The 12,762-nt window shown below is 36.8% G+C and overlaps 1 protein-coding gene across 1 annotated transcript in view; it reads right to left on the bottom strand.

Moving 5' to 3' along the window:
- rbbp8 (retinoblastoma binding protein 8) overlaps nucleotides 1–5,223 on the bottom strand; it is a 31,308-nt gene extending 26,085 nt beyond the window's left edge. The window contains exons 1-2 of the mRNA XM_062992281.1: nucleotides 5,091–5,223; nucleotides 3,899–3,941 (exon numbers count right to left, since the gene is read on the bottom strand). Coding sequence (XP_062848351.1) covers nucleotides 3,899–3,941; nucleotides 5,091–5,223 — 176 coding nt within the window. The remainder of the gene's footprint in view (nucleotides 1–3,898; nucleotides 3,942–5,090) is intronic.
- Between the last annotated feature and the right edge of the window lie 7,539 nt (nucleotides 5,224–12,762).

The raw sequence follows: 12,762 nt of genomic DNA, 5'->3' as shown, positions 1-12,762 counted from the left end.
GAAAAAAAATTACTTGCAGAAATGGAGAAAGTTTGTGAGTTAACATGTGATCCTCAATAAATCTAATCCTTTTCTGCCACTTCCAGTGCAGTATGCAGTGCAGTGTAAGTATTTGTGAGTGAGTTTTTTTGACACAACAAATGAACTGGCGAGCCAGCATCAGATGGTTAAGGGATGGGGAACAGAGACCCAGGCGACCTGCAAACAAGGCCAGATGGTACCAGGGGCCCATAAAACTTAAGTAAGCAGAAACCTGTTTAACCGAATTCTTCTAGTTAGTGGGAAGTTAGGCCTGTCCTTTGCTTGGGGGAAATGATCCCTGGAACCCGACAACCTGCGAGCCCAGAAAGTAAGTTTTGTTGTAGAGTTAATACTGGAGGTGGCAAAAAAATAACATGCATGTGACTTAATTTTTTATGACTGCAGAGGATAAAGACAAAAGCTGCTTGTACAGATTGTTGATAAACTAACAAACATTGTGTTTGATCTTGATATTTGTACAGGTTATGGTTTTAAGTTTTGGATTAGGGAATGTAGAGTCCATTTGGGAAAAATCCATTGCACCTTCACCACTTAGGAAGTATAGGTGTCTGCTTCTGACACGAGAGGTGACCAGCCAAAACATATCTTGAGAGAAAAGTGATTGCAGTTGGGCCCATAAGTCTTTTGGTGAAAGTTCCAGAGGCTCATGGGAGCATGGGGCAATTCATTGTCATTATCCTGTAATTTATGTGAGAATGTGTAAAAATAATGGTATGGAAAAGAGAGCCCTGAGGTGTGTCATATGGCAGATGGCAATAGAATTATTGTTTTTAGACAACAAATTCTTTAGCAAAACTGCTTTAATTTAGCCATTTTTGACATTCATAGGCTCTTGTGCTTTACACAGTTGCCTTGTTACATAGCCCAACTGCACTTGAGGCTCAGGACATGGGCTGATTTTCCTTAAGTTTTTTTTGGGTAGGTAGAAAAATACATGGTTTCATTTATGGAAATCTGTCATTGATCTAAAACAGCAAAGCCTTTACACATCAAACTATAACCACCATGCTTGACTGCAGGTAAGGTGTTTTTAACTGTGGAATGCTGTGTTACCTTTAAACCAGACATAATGAAACCCATGTTACCCAAAAAAGTTCCACTTTTGACTCAAGTCTATCAGAAGATAAATGCTTACTGTTTTCTGAAGTTCTAGAGCTGAAAAAATAGCTTTGTAAACCTTTGAACACAACTGACAGTTTAATTAATGATTTGTTTAATTAGTTGATTGTGAGACATATGCAAAAATCTGTCATGTTACATTTTAATGTTTTAGAATTTCTAATAACTTTTAATACGAGACAAAGACAACACAAGTAAACACAAAACTCACAGAGCAAACGATGACAAGTTCAACCCAAAAAATACAATCATTATCTTCTTGGTCCGATCAACCAACAAAGTAGAACAACTCGAAGAAAACAAACAGAAAAATAAAATAATGAAAGTATATAAATTATAAATATATATAATTTATATATATAAATATATAAATTATTTCATTTATATAATGAAATAATATATCAAAAAAAAATAATGAAAGGAAAAAAAAAAAAACAGTAGGGAGGTAGACTCACCAATTCAACAAAGAGATGACGTCAAAAGATCACATGCACACCCGCGCCACATTCACACACACATACACAAGGAGAAGTGTTAAGCAATTATTCGGCAGATACGTGAAAACCATCATGCTACGCACCTATACAACTACAGTTAGACGACGGCCAACCTCCCCACCGTATGCCTTTAGCCTACCCAACAATACTACTCATAAAATAACATGAAATAAGTGTAAAAAAAGAAGAAAAAAAACATAACTATATTGAAACAAGTATACTTAATAAGTCTAGACAAAGAAATAACTAATGATAAGAAAAATACAAGTGACTAAATCACAACAAAAAAATAATGAAAACAACACGGAGGTAGGTCGTAACAGCAAAACGGCTAAAGCCAGTCTAGCGTCGCCCAAAGCAGAGAATGGCAGGAGGCACAAACGTGGTCTGCTAACCGAAATCCATGCTAACACTGCAACTTCATGTAGCGATGCAGATAAAGCCAAATCCCATCTAAAAGCAGTCAGGGGCAGAAAGCACAGATGGCAATCATAAAATTCTCCACTAGTCCACAATCCAGCCATAGGCCCAAACATCCACCCCAATGTTACAACCCAGAAACCACGAGAACAGAAGATGAAATCACCCAGACAACGCATTCTCTAACAGCATTAGGTCAATCCTATTTATAACCACTAGGAATGCATTGATTGGATCCTTACCTAAATTAGATGGGTGGAAACAATATACCTAAATGGGAAGGAGAAGGTGTACTGCTACACAAAGTTCAAGAAAAGATTGTGAAAAGATTCAGAGAATCCGAAGCGATCTCTGCCTATGTAAGGTAAAAGCCAGAAACCACTGTTAAATATGCATATTCTGAGCTCTCCGAAGATATTGTATAAGAAACAGTCATGCTACTGTGAAGAATATAGCCACAGAAAACCACAGTCTATTACACAAAACATGCTGTGGTCAGATTAAGTCCACAATTAAGCTTGTTTTTGAGGAAAACGGACATCAACTTCTCTGTGTCAAAGATGAAAAGGACCATCCAGACCTATCAGTGAAAGGTGCAAAAGCCAACATCTGTCATGGTATAGGGGTGCATCTGTGCCCATTGTACGGGTGACTTGTATATGTGTGAAGGTACTGTGTTTGGCCTGTGTTTTTCTTATTGCGGAAGTGGCTACACTGACCTTAAATGAGGCAGGTGAAGCATGAAATTCTTTAAATATTTGACCTCCCAGATGACTTGTTGATAAATTCTCCCGGCGAAATTATGGTAGGCCAGCAACTCCTGGAAAGGTTCACTGTGGTTCCAATTTTTTTTTTATTTGTGGATAGTGGCTCTCAGTGTGACCATAAGTCAGGGCTTTGTAACTTTGTTTGTAGACCTAAATTTTAATGACTGTCACATTTGTATTTGAATCTTTTTGGAATGTGGCATCAGGTGTTGTTTTTTGAGCTTCTAGCCTCATTCACATTGACAAACAAGTTCTGTTTAAGAACAATTTAGATTAAACGAGTCTGTAATCATGCCTATGTGTGGCTAGTAAAACTGAACACTGTTGAATTTGGTTAAGTGGTAGATTTAGTAGTTAAGAGAGCAATTACTTATTCACATAGGGCCAGGTAGGGCATGGCTACATAAAGTTACAAATTTTGGGATATAACAGAAGAGTGGCAAAATGCAAAGAATGGGGGAAACAAGTTGCCAATGCACTGCAGAGTTCCTCCCCCCTTTTCCCTCCATACATTATGATGATCGTTATGGCCTGACAGTTCAATTTTTGTTTCGTCAGGCCATGAAACATTCTTCCAACATTCTTTATTGACAACAATTTGAATGCAGTTCCATCTGAAGGATAGGTCACAGACATTCAATAATGGTTTGCAGCCTTGCACTTTACACAGATATTTTTCAGGATTTCTAAAACCTTCTAGTTATACTGATTACTATAGAAAGTGACATACCAAGTATCTTTGCGTCTCTTGTTGAAAAAGATTTTCCATAAACTGTTGGATTATTAAACGGAAATCCTCAACCAATTATTGCTCATAAAGGGCTGGGCCTTTTATGTAAAGACATCTTATACCTACACATAGCCGCATTATTGGTCTAAAATGAACTTTAGAAATTGCACAGTTCAGTGTTAAACTGCCGGTCCCAACTTTTTAAAAATAGGTACCAGGCAATGAATTTAAAATAAGTGTATTTTTAAACATGTGTTATTGTTATAACTGTTTTTTCTTTATTTGCATTTATCATAATGTCACAAATTCAGGGGTCTACTTACAAACAGCGCTCTTTCCTCAGTTTGTTTACCTTTGACTGCAGTCCTAAAAAAGAAAAATGCAATCACAAACCAGATAAAACAAGCTACAATGCAAACACCAACAAAACATGTTCAAAATATGTGGACTCCCAAGAGTTTGGCAATTTAGAGCAAACAATGTGCAAATTCCACATTTGCAATAATACAGGATGACCACATGAACATTGTTAAAGCTTAAAAATAAATAAACAAAAGATACTCTGCAGGGATAAAATTGTCAGTATTTACTACTTACAGAAGACTTCACAAAAGAAATACAAAAGCTACACTACAAGATGCAAACCACTCCTTGGCACTGGAAACAGAGAGACCAGACAGTAGTTCCATAAATTGAGGAGTTAAAAAACTTATTGTTTTCCTCATTAATCCTAAGGTGAAAAATGAGTAACAGCAAATGACCCTGAGCACACCACTTCGTCTGTGAAGCATGGAAAGGGCAATGTAATCACTTAAGTGTGCATGGTTGGATCTTGTACCTGGTGATGGTAGCAGTAGAATTAATTCTGAAATCTAAATAACCTTCCTATCTTACCATTTACAAGGTAATGCTTCCAAACATTTTTATCAAATATCAAACAGCAACAACTGAAAAACGCTAAAAGTTGCTGCAGTAGTGAAGCGACAACCCATCTGGGCTTACCTCCTATAGACACACAGCAAATTGTGTTACTAGAGTACCCAACTAGGCTGGGTCTAGGTGGTGAGCTAGCTTAATAGACTGCTAAAATAACATTTGTGATGTCAAGCTTCTCTTTTGGATAAGAAATCCTGGCTAGCAATCAACAATCTGGCTTAAAAGACATGTAATGCTGAAACAATAAGAAGCATAAAATTAATTGCACTTAAATATTTTATATACCTGCTGCAATGGACGTGGCTGATTGCCTTCTTAGGAAAGGTGTACACAAACATTTGGCCATACAGTGTACGGTTACTCACTGACTGTACAGTAAAGTGATGTACAATACTGTATATCAAGTACATAAACCCCTAAAAGTTTCACTGTCCCCACTCCCTACTTATTACAAATAAAAGATTACAAAAATATAAAATATAAAAAAAGATAAAAATATTACTCCCCGTGTACATTGCAATAATGTTAGTTTTATTAAAATTTTGCCATTTTCAAATAGGAAGCAGGCTTTATGATTACCTTGAACTGTAGTATCATGGCACTCTTTGAGGCGGTCCAGCAGTTCTTGGAATAGTTTTTTACTATCAGAGGATGTTGCAGTGCTGTCTGGCATTAAAACTCCTCCAGAGTAATTACACTCAGCAATGCTCATTCTTCTTCTTCACTAGTTTATCCAACAACCTGTTTTAATTGGAGTAGAGGTGATTTCACCAATTTCAAAATGAATCGCCAAGTCAATATTATTAGATCAGATTACATTAGATACAACTTTGTCACTGAGAAAGTACAAGTACAATCTAATGAAATGCAGGTAGCAGCTAACCAGATGTGCAAAGTAGTGGGCATATAAATAGTGCAAATTATGATAAGGTAGTTTCAGTGTGCAAATATGGAACACACAAAAAAGTTAGTTTTCTCAATGGGCTTTCTCCCACGGCCAGGCATGTTTGCTGATGTGACAAACTTGGAACTTTCAGAAAAAAAACTCCCTGTGGTGTCTTTAGAAATGTTCAAGGAATGTTCTTAGAAATCATCTTATACACATTGCACTTTTTGTGCAATGAAATGATCTCTCAGATTTTGTGACAGTGCCATAGTTTTTACCATGGCTACAAAACACCTCCATGGATGGCGTTTATACAACATTACAGCTGAGGCAAATTAAGGGTTGTTATTGAGTTTAATCAACTAATAACTAGCAGAAGTTTAAGATCAGCAATATTATGCAGAGGTTAAATAATTGTGACATGACAGTATTAACATGCTACTCTAACATTATTTAGGGATGTCAGTAATGAACCGGTATACCGAAAACAAAGAAGTCAGTGATTAATACTGTCAGTTAAAATGTCTTTTAAATTTATTTAACAGCTGACACTTGATTCCAGTGGAAAGCGCAGCTGCAGTTAGTGCCAAGTGCTGATTTAAGAAAAGATTCTTACCAACCCAACAAGTGCAGTGCACATGCTCCAACTCTGTGTGCAGCTTTATTTGGAATACTAATTTGAACTTTTTATGCATTTATGAAATTGAACGGCATTGCTGTAAAAAAAGTATTTGCCCTCTTCCAAATTTCTTTTATTTTTGCACATTTGACAAAGAATAAGAGTTAAAAACATAGCATGCAATATTATGTATTTGTTCGATACACTGAAAAGAAGTTTATGTTCAGTTAATGCTGTGAGTTGTCCTTTAAATTTATTTCCAACCTTTGATGCTTGGTTCCAATTCAGAGCGCAGCTACAGTCTATACAGAGATAGATTTTACATGTCAGCTATGCTTACAGTTGCATTCAGAGATTTTGTTCTGTATATTAAAACTTTTTTATTCATTTATGTTATTTCAATAATGAATATTGTAACTACAGGGCATTAAAATCACAAACAGTGAATCTGTTTAGTGTCAATGTGGAGTGGGGCTACGTTAAACTCTGAACATAAAAACCTGGATGTAACTTTTTATTTAACTAAAGTTATGTGGATTTTTTTTTTTTTTTTTTTTTTTGCACCATGCTCCAGTAATAGAGGTAGGTCAGCAGTTTGATAAGTACGGAAACACCAGAACTCAACCCAGTTGAACACAAATGGGATGTTAAACTAATGTGTTTAAAAGCTCTTTGTCACCACCAGTGTCAGAAAACAAATACATAATATTGCAAGCTGCGTTTTCCTCTTATTGTAGAAAAAAAGTGACAATATTAAGCTAAACACATTGAACAATAAATTTCTTGTGATTGTAACAAAAGGCCAGCACAGATGTAACAGATGGTCAGCACACTGCAGAAATAACATGTAACATGTCACACGAGGAGCTGTGGTTCCTGTATCTTTTTGGGACTCACACAACCAAGCTGTTCTTCAATGGTCAGGACTCTCCCAGGACCACCACAGAGTAGGTATTATTTGGGTGGTTGATCATTCTCAGCACTGCAGTGACACTGACATGGTGGTGGTGTGTTAGTGTGTGTTGTGCTGGTATGAGTGGATCAGACACAGCAGCGCTGATGGAGTTTTTAAACACCTCACTGTCACTGCTGGACTGAGAATAGTCCACCAACCAAAAATATGCAGCCGGCAGCGTCCTGTGACCACTGATGAAGGTCTAGAAAATGACCAACTCAATCAGCAGCAATAGATGAGCGAACGTCTCTAACTTTACATCTACATAGTGGTCCAACTAGGTAGGAGTGTCTAATAGAGGGGACAGTGAGTGGACACGGTATTTAAAAACTCCAGCAGCGCTGCTGTGTCTGATCCACTCATACCAGCACAACACACACTAACACACCACCACCATGTCAGTGTCACTGCGGTGCTGAGAATGATCCACTATCTAAATAATACCTACTCTGTAATGGTCCTGACCATTGAAGAACAGGGTGAAAGCAGGTTAAAAAGGTATGTAAATAAACAGATGGACTACAGCCGCTAATTGTAGAACTAAAGTGCTTCTATATGCTTCTATAAGTGGAGCTGATAAAATAAACAGTGAGTGTAGAAACAAAGGTGGTTTTAATGTTATGGCTGATCAGTGTGTGTGTGTGTGTGTGTGTGTATATATATATATATATATATATATATACATATACAGTATACAGTATACAGTGTATCACAAAAGTGAGTACACCCCTCAAATTTCTGCAGATATTTAAGTATATCTTTTCATGGGACAACACTGACAAAATGACACTTTGACACAATGAAAAGTAGTCTGTGTGCAGCTTATATAACAGTGTAAATTTATTCTTCCCTCAAAATAACTCAATATACAGCCATTAATGTCTAAACCACCGGCAACAAAAGTGAGTACACCCCTTAGTGAAAGTTCCTGAAGTGTCAATATTTTGTGTGGCCACCAATATTTCCCAGAACTGCCTTAACTCTCCTGGGCATGGAGTTTACCAGAGCTTCACAGGTTGCCACTGGAATGCTTTTCCACTCCTCCATGACGACATCACGGAGCTGGCGGATATTCGAGACTTTGCGCTCCTCCACCTTCCGCTTGAGGATGCCCCAAAGATGTTCTATTGGGTTTAGGTCTGGAGACTGGCCAGTCCATCACCTTTACCCTCAGCCTCTTCAATAAAGCAGTGGTCGTCTTAGAGGTGTGTTTGGGGTCATTATCATGCTGGAACACTGCCCTGCGACCCAGTTTCCAGAGGGAGGGGATCGTGCTCTGCTTCAGTATTTCACAGTACATATTGGAGTTCATGTGTCCCTCAATGAAATGTAACTCCCCAACACCTGCTGCACTCATGCAGCCCCAGACCATGGCATTCCCACCACCATGCTTGACTGTAGGCATGACACACTTATCTTTGTACTCCTCACCTGATTGCCGCCACACATGCTTGAGACCATCTGAACCAAACAAATTAATCTTGGTCTCATCAGACCATAGGACATGGTTCCAGTAATCCATGTCCTTTGTTGACATGTCTTCAGCAAACTGTTTGTGGGCTTTCTTGTGTAGAGACTTCAGAAGAGGCTTCCTTCTGGGGTGACAGCCATGCAGACCAATTTGATGTAGTGTGCGGCGTATGGTCTGAGCACTGACAGGCTGACCCCCCACCTTTTCAATCTCTGCAGCAATGCTGACAGCACTCCTGCGCCTATCTTTCAAAGACAGCAGTTGGATGTGACGCTGAGCACGTGCACTCAGCTTCTTTGGATGACCAACGCGAGGTCTGTTCTGAGTGGACCCTGCTCTTTTAAAACGCTGGATGATCTTGGCCACTGTGCTGCAGCTCAGTTTCAGGGTGTTGGCAATCTTCTTGTAGCCTTGGCCATCTTCATGTAGCGCAACAATTCGTCTTTTAAGATCCTCAGAGAGTTCTTTGCCATGAGGTGCCATGTTGGAACTTTCAGTGACCAGTATGAGAGAGTGTGAGAGCTGTACTACTAAATTGAACACACCTGCTCCCTATGCACACCTGAGACCTAGTAACACTAACGAGTCACATGACATTTTGGAGGGAAAATGACAAGCAGTGCTCAATTTGGACATTTAGGGGTGTAGTCTCTTAGGGGTGTACTCACTTTTGTTGCCGGTGGTTTAGACATTAATGGCTGTATATTGAGTTATTTTGAGGGAAGAATAAATTTACACTGTTATATAAGCTGCACACAGACTACTTTTCATTGTGTCAAAGTGTCATTTTGTCAGTGTTGTCCCATGAAAAGATATACTTAAATATCTGCAGAAATGTGAGGGGTGTACTCACTTTTGTGATACACTGTGTATATATATATATATATATATATATACACATATATATATATATATATATATATATATATATATATATATATATATATATATACACATACTGTATATATATATATATATACTGTATATATATATATATATATATATATATATATATATATATTAGGGCTGTCAAACGATTAAAATTTTTAATCGCGATTAATCTCAGAATTTCATATAGTTAATCGCGATTAATCGCATGAAAAAAAATCTGTGTAAATGTTATAGAAAACAAGGATTTTTAAGTGAAATGTTACAATTTAAATGGTGAACACATTTGATGCTAAATGTACTGATGTTAAAAACTGCTGGGACAAGAGAAAACTGTAAGGGAGTTTTATTCACTCACATACTAGGCAGTAAATGTCAGATTGTAGGTTAGAATTTCTCCATCAGCAAACATTGTAGATCAGCGGTGCTTTAGGTGGGATAAGGCGTAGTTATTGTATCAGACTTGTCTGTGGTTGTATCGTGACGATGGTTTGATGGACGTTTCTACACGAAGTGAGTGTGTTTTGACCCTTTGGGGCTTCCATAGTTCATGAACTAACGTGCTCGACTCAGCTTTCCGGTATTCGGTACAGAAGAAGAAGTTAATTAAGTGTAATAAAGTGTTCTGCTCCCGACAACTTGTGAATATAGCGTGTATTTATTTCTTTATTATGCAAGTGCATCACTACCACGATCGGTTACATTATGTTAACAAACCGCAAATGAAAAACGGTGGCAAGTCCGACATTAAAACGTTTGTTCTACCAGTCAAGTGTCAACATGAACTAGAATTTGCGTTAATGGCACTAATTTTTTTAATCGCGTTAAATTGAGGTCGCATTAATGCGTTATTATCGCGTTAACTTCGACAGCCCTATATATATATATATATATATATATATATATATATATATATATATATATATATATATATATATATATATATATATATTAGGGCTGTCACGCGATAAAAATTTTTTTTCAAGATTAATCGCGATTAAAGAACACAATTGATCGCGATTGATCTCAATTAATCGCAAACTAATAATTAAGCAAAATTTGAACCAGAAAACAAAAGAAAAAAAAAGAAATTCATATTATAGGGATGTCCCGATCACGTTTTTTGTTCCCGATACCGATCCCGATTATTAATTTTGATCCCGATCCGATACCAATTCTCAAACCGATACTTGTATTTTCTAGATATTGTCTAGATAAGAACTAGATAATACTGTTCACACAGTGCACACTTCAAGTACATTACAATTATTCAAATTAATCCAGTGTATATGTTTAACAACTAAATAGCTCTGCAGTGCTGAAGGGAAAAATGCTGCATCCAAGCTATTGCTTAATGTTTTTGTATTTTTACAAAATCAATCAAAATGAGTGAGATAGTTTTACTTTAAACTTTACATTCAAAGAAAAAAAAAATGTTTAATGCAGTGATACACTAAAAATGAACAGAAATCTGTGTAGCAGCTTAACTTGAATATAAGAAAAAAAGTTACTTAAAAGCATTACAGTAAAACCTAAATACCAAAATAAAATGGAAAGGCTCTTTTGTTATGAAGGAAAGCAAGTTCTTAAAGTGCTTGTACTGTCGGCTATTCGGTACCGTAACAGAAGAAGTTAATAAAGTGTTCTGCTCCCGACAATGAGATTGCGTGATCTCATTCATCTTTTCATCAACACGTAAAAAAAGTGAAAACCGCTACAAGTAGTTTTTCATCGGACAGCGACGATAATTGATTACTTTTTCTGTTTGAACAATTTAAGACAAAAGATGCGGGCCGTATAAAACCCGATCGCGGACCTGCCTGCTTTATACAGTATATTATGTTCCATTTAACAGCAGTGTTTGTAAAGTTCCGTGTACAGTTCATGCGCTTTACATCCTAATTCCTTTGAAATACAGTTAATTACCGCAGAGACACATATGTATGTGGCACAAACAGCCAAATAAAAATAGTTAGATAAAAAATTTTAATCTCAGTTAATTTTTTTTTATCGCGATTAAAATTTTAACGCGTTAATCGCGTTAATTATATATATATAAGTACATACTGAAACAAATCAGCATTCCATGGTGCAACACAGAACACAATGCAATCAATACAATAAAGACATGATTTTTTCGCATAACCCAGTTTGTTTGGACTGTATGGCTGGAGCTGTTAGGGGTAAGGGCCTTGCTCAAGGGCTGGGATTCAAACCTAAAACCTTTAATAGCCCAGCCCAGAGATCTAAAATACCTTCACCTATTAGCAATTCACCTGCTTAGTTTTCAGAGTTTCAAAAATGGTGTAACTTAAATAATCAGAAAAATGTTCACTCTTAATTTGCCTTATTCCAACTTCTATTTTGATGCAGGCATAAAATATTTACAGACTGTAGCTGTGTAAATATTGTATACATATTCATAAAATACAATAAAACTGGTTAGCCAAAAAAGTAATTTCTTTAAACTTGTATCAATTATATAAACGTTCGTGAAAATGAACAAATTACAGATTCATGTTTTAATGCATTTTTTTGTTTTTGAAATAGGGTTTGCATATTGCCCCTAATTTTAAATCTGACTGGTTTAAATTAAACAAACTAGGGATTGAAAGCAGGTAAATTCTAATTTAAGCGAGCGTTTAAGACCTTTGGTCCAGCTGCTGTGTTAACATACTGGCGAGTAGTTAAAATAAAATGTGCAAAATTAGTTAAGAAGTGTACGGGGCACCGTGACACTAATTTAGGATAAGTAACTATTAAGTAGGTCTATTAGTCAACACTGTAATTTAAAACTTGTTTAACGTTGTCTGTCGGTCGGTCCGTGGATCTGGAGTATAATACTACACAGAATAATACATATTACAAACAACAAAGAAACTGTACTCTTACCTAAATCTTCCACACAGACACACCAAGTCCTCTCAAACGTAAACGAATTCGGCGCTAAACTCGGTTGGCTAACTCCCAAATTACTTGGTATTGTATTGTATAGTAGTGCACTGTTTTGTTTGTAGAATAAATTATTTGAACACCTAAGTAGTGTGCTTATATAGGGAGTACTGTTGCATTTGAAATTTAGCCATTGGAATTTTGCTCGTCATCCTTGCAGGTCCAACAAAAAGGAAAGGGGCGCGTTAGTGACATCTATCGGCTTAACAGAGAAATAAACAGCGTGAGGAAAGTAAAATATTATCAAACGTGATTAAATCGGACTGTAGAGTTGATGTGGCATTCCAAGTAAGAGCTCCAAGGACACCCCTTAAAAGTTCAAGTTAGTTTTCTCTGGTACACCGTTTTTTCCCATCTCAAATCATGCAAATAGTTAATTTGGCCGCTTTAAATTGTCCATGTATGTAAGTGAGAATGTGCTCTTCTGCGTTGGTTTGGCGACTTGTACATTATTTTTTTTCCCTTCCTTTCCAGAATAAA

The sequence above is a fragment of the Trichomycterus rosablanca genome, chromosome 3, assembly GCF_030014385.1.
Source record: "Trichomycterus rosablanca isolate fTriRos1 chromosome 3, fTriRos1.hap1, whole genome shotgun sequence".
NCBI classification, from domain to species: Eukaryota; Metazoa; Chordata; class Actinopteri; order Siluriformes; family Trichomycteridae; genus Trichomycterus; species Trichomycterus rosablanca.
This window is presented reverse-complemented; position numbering and strand designations above follow the sequence as displayed.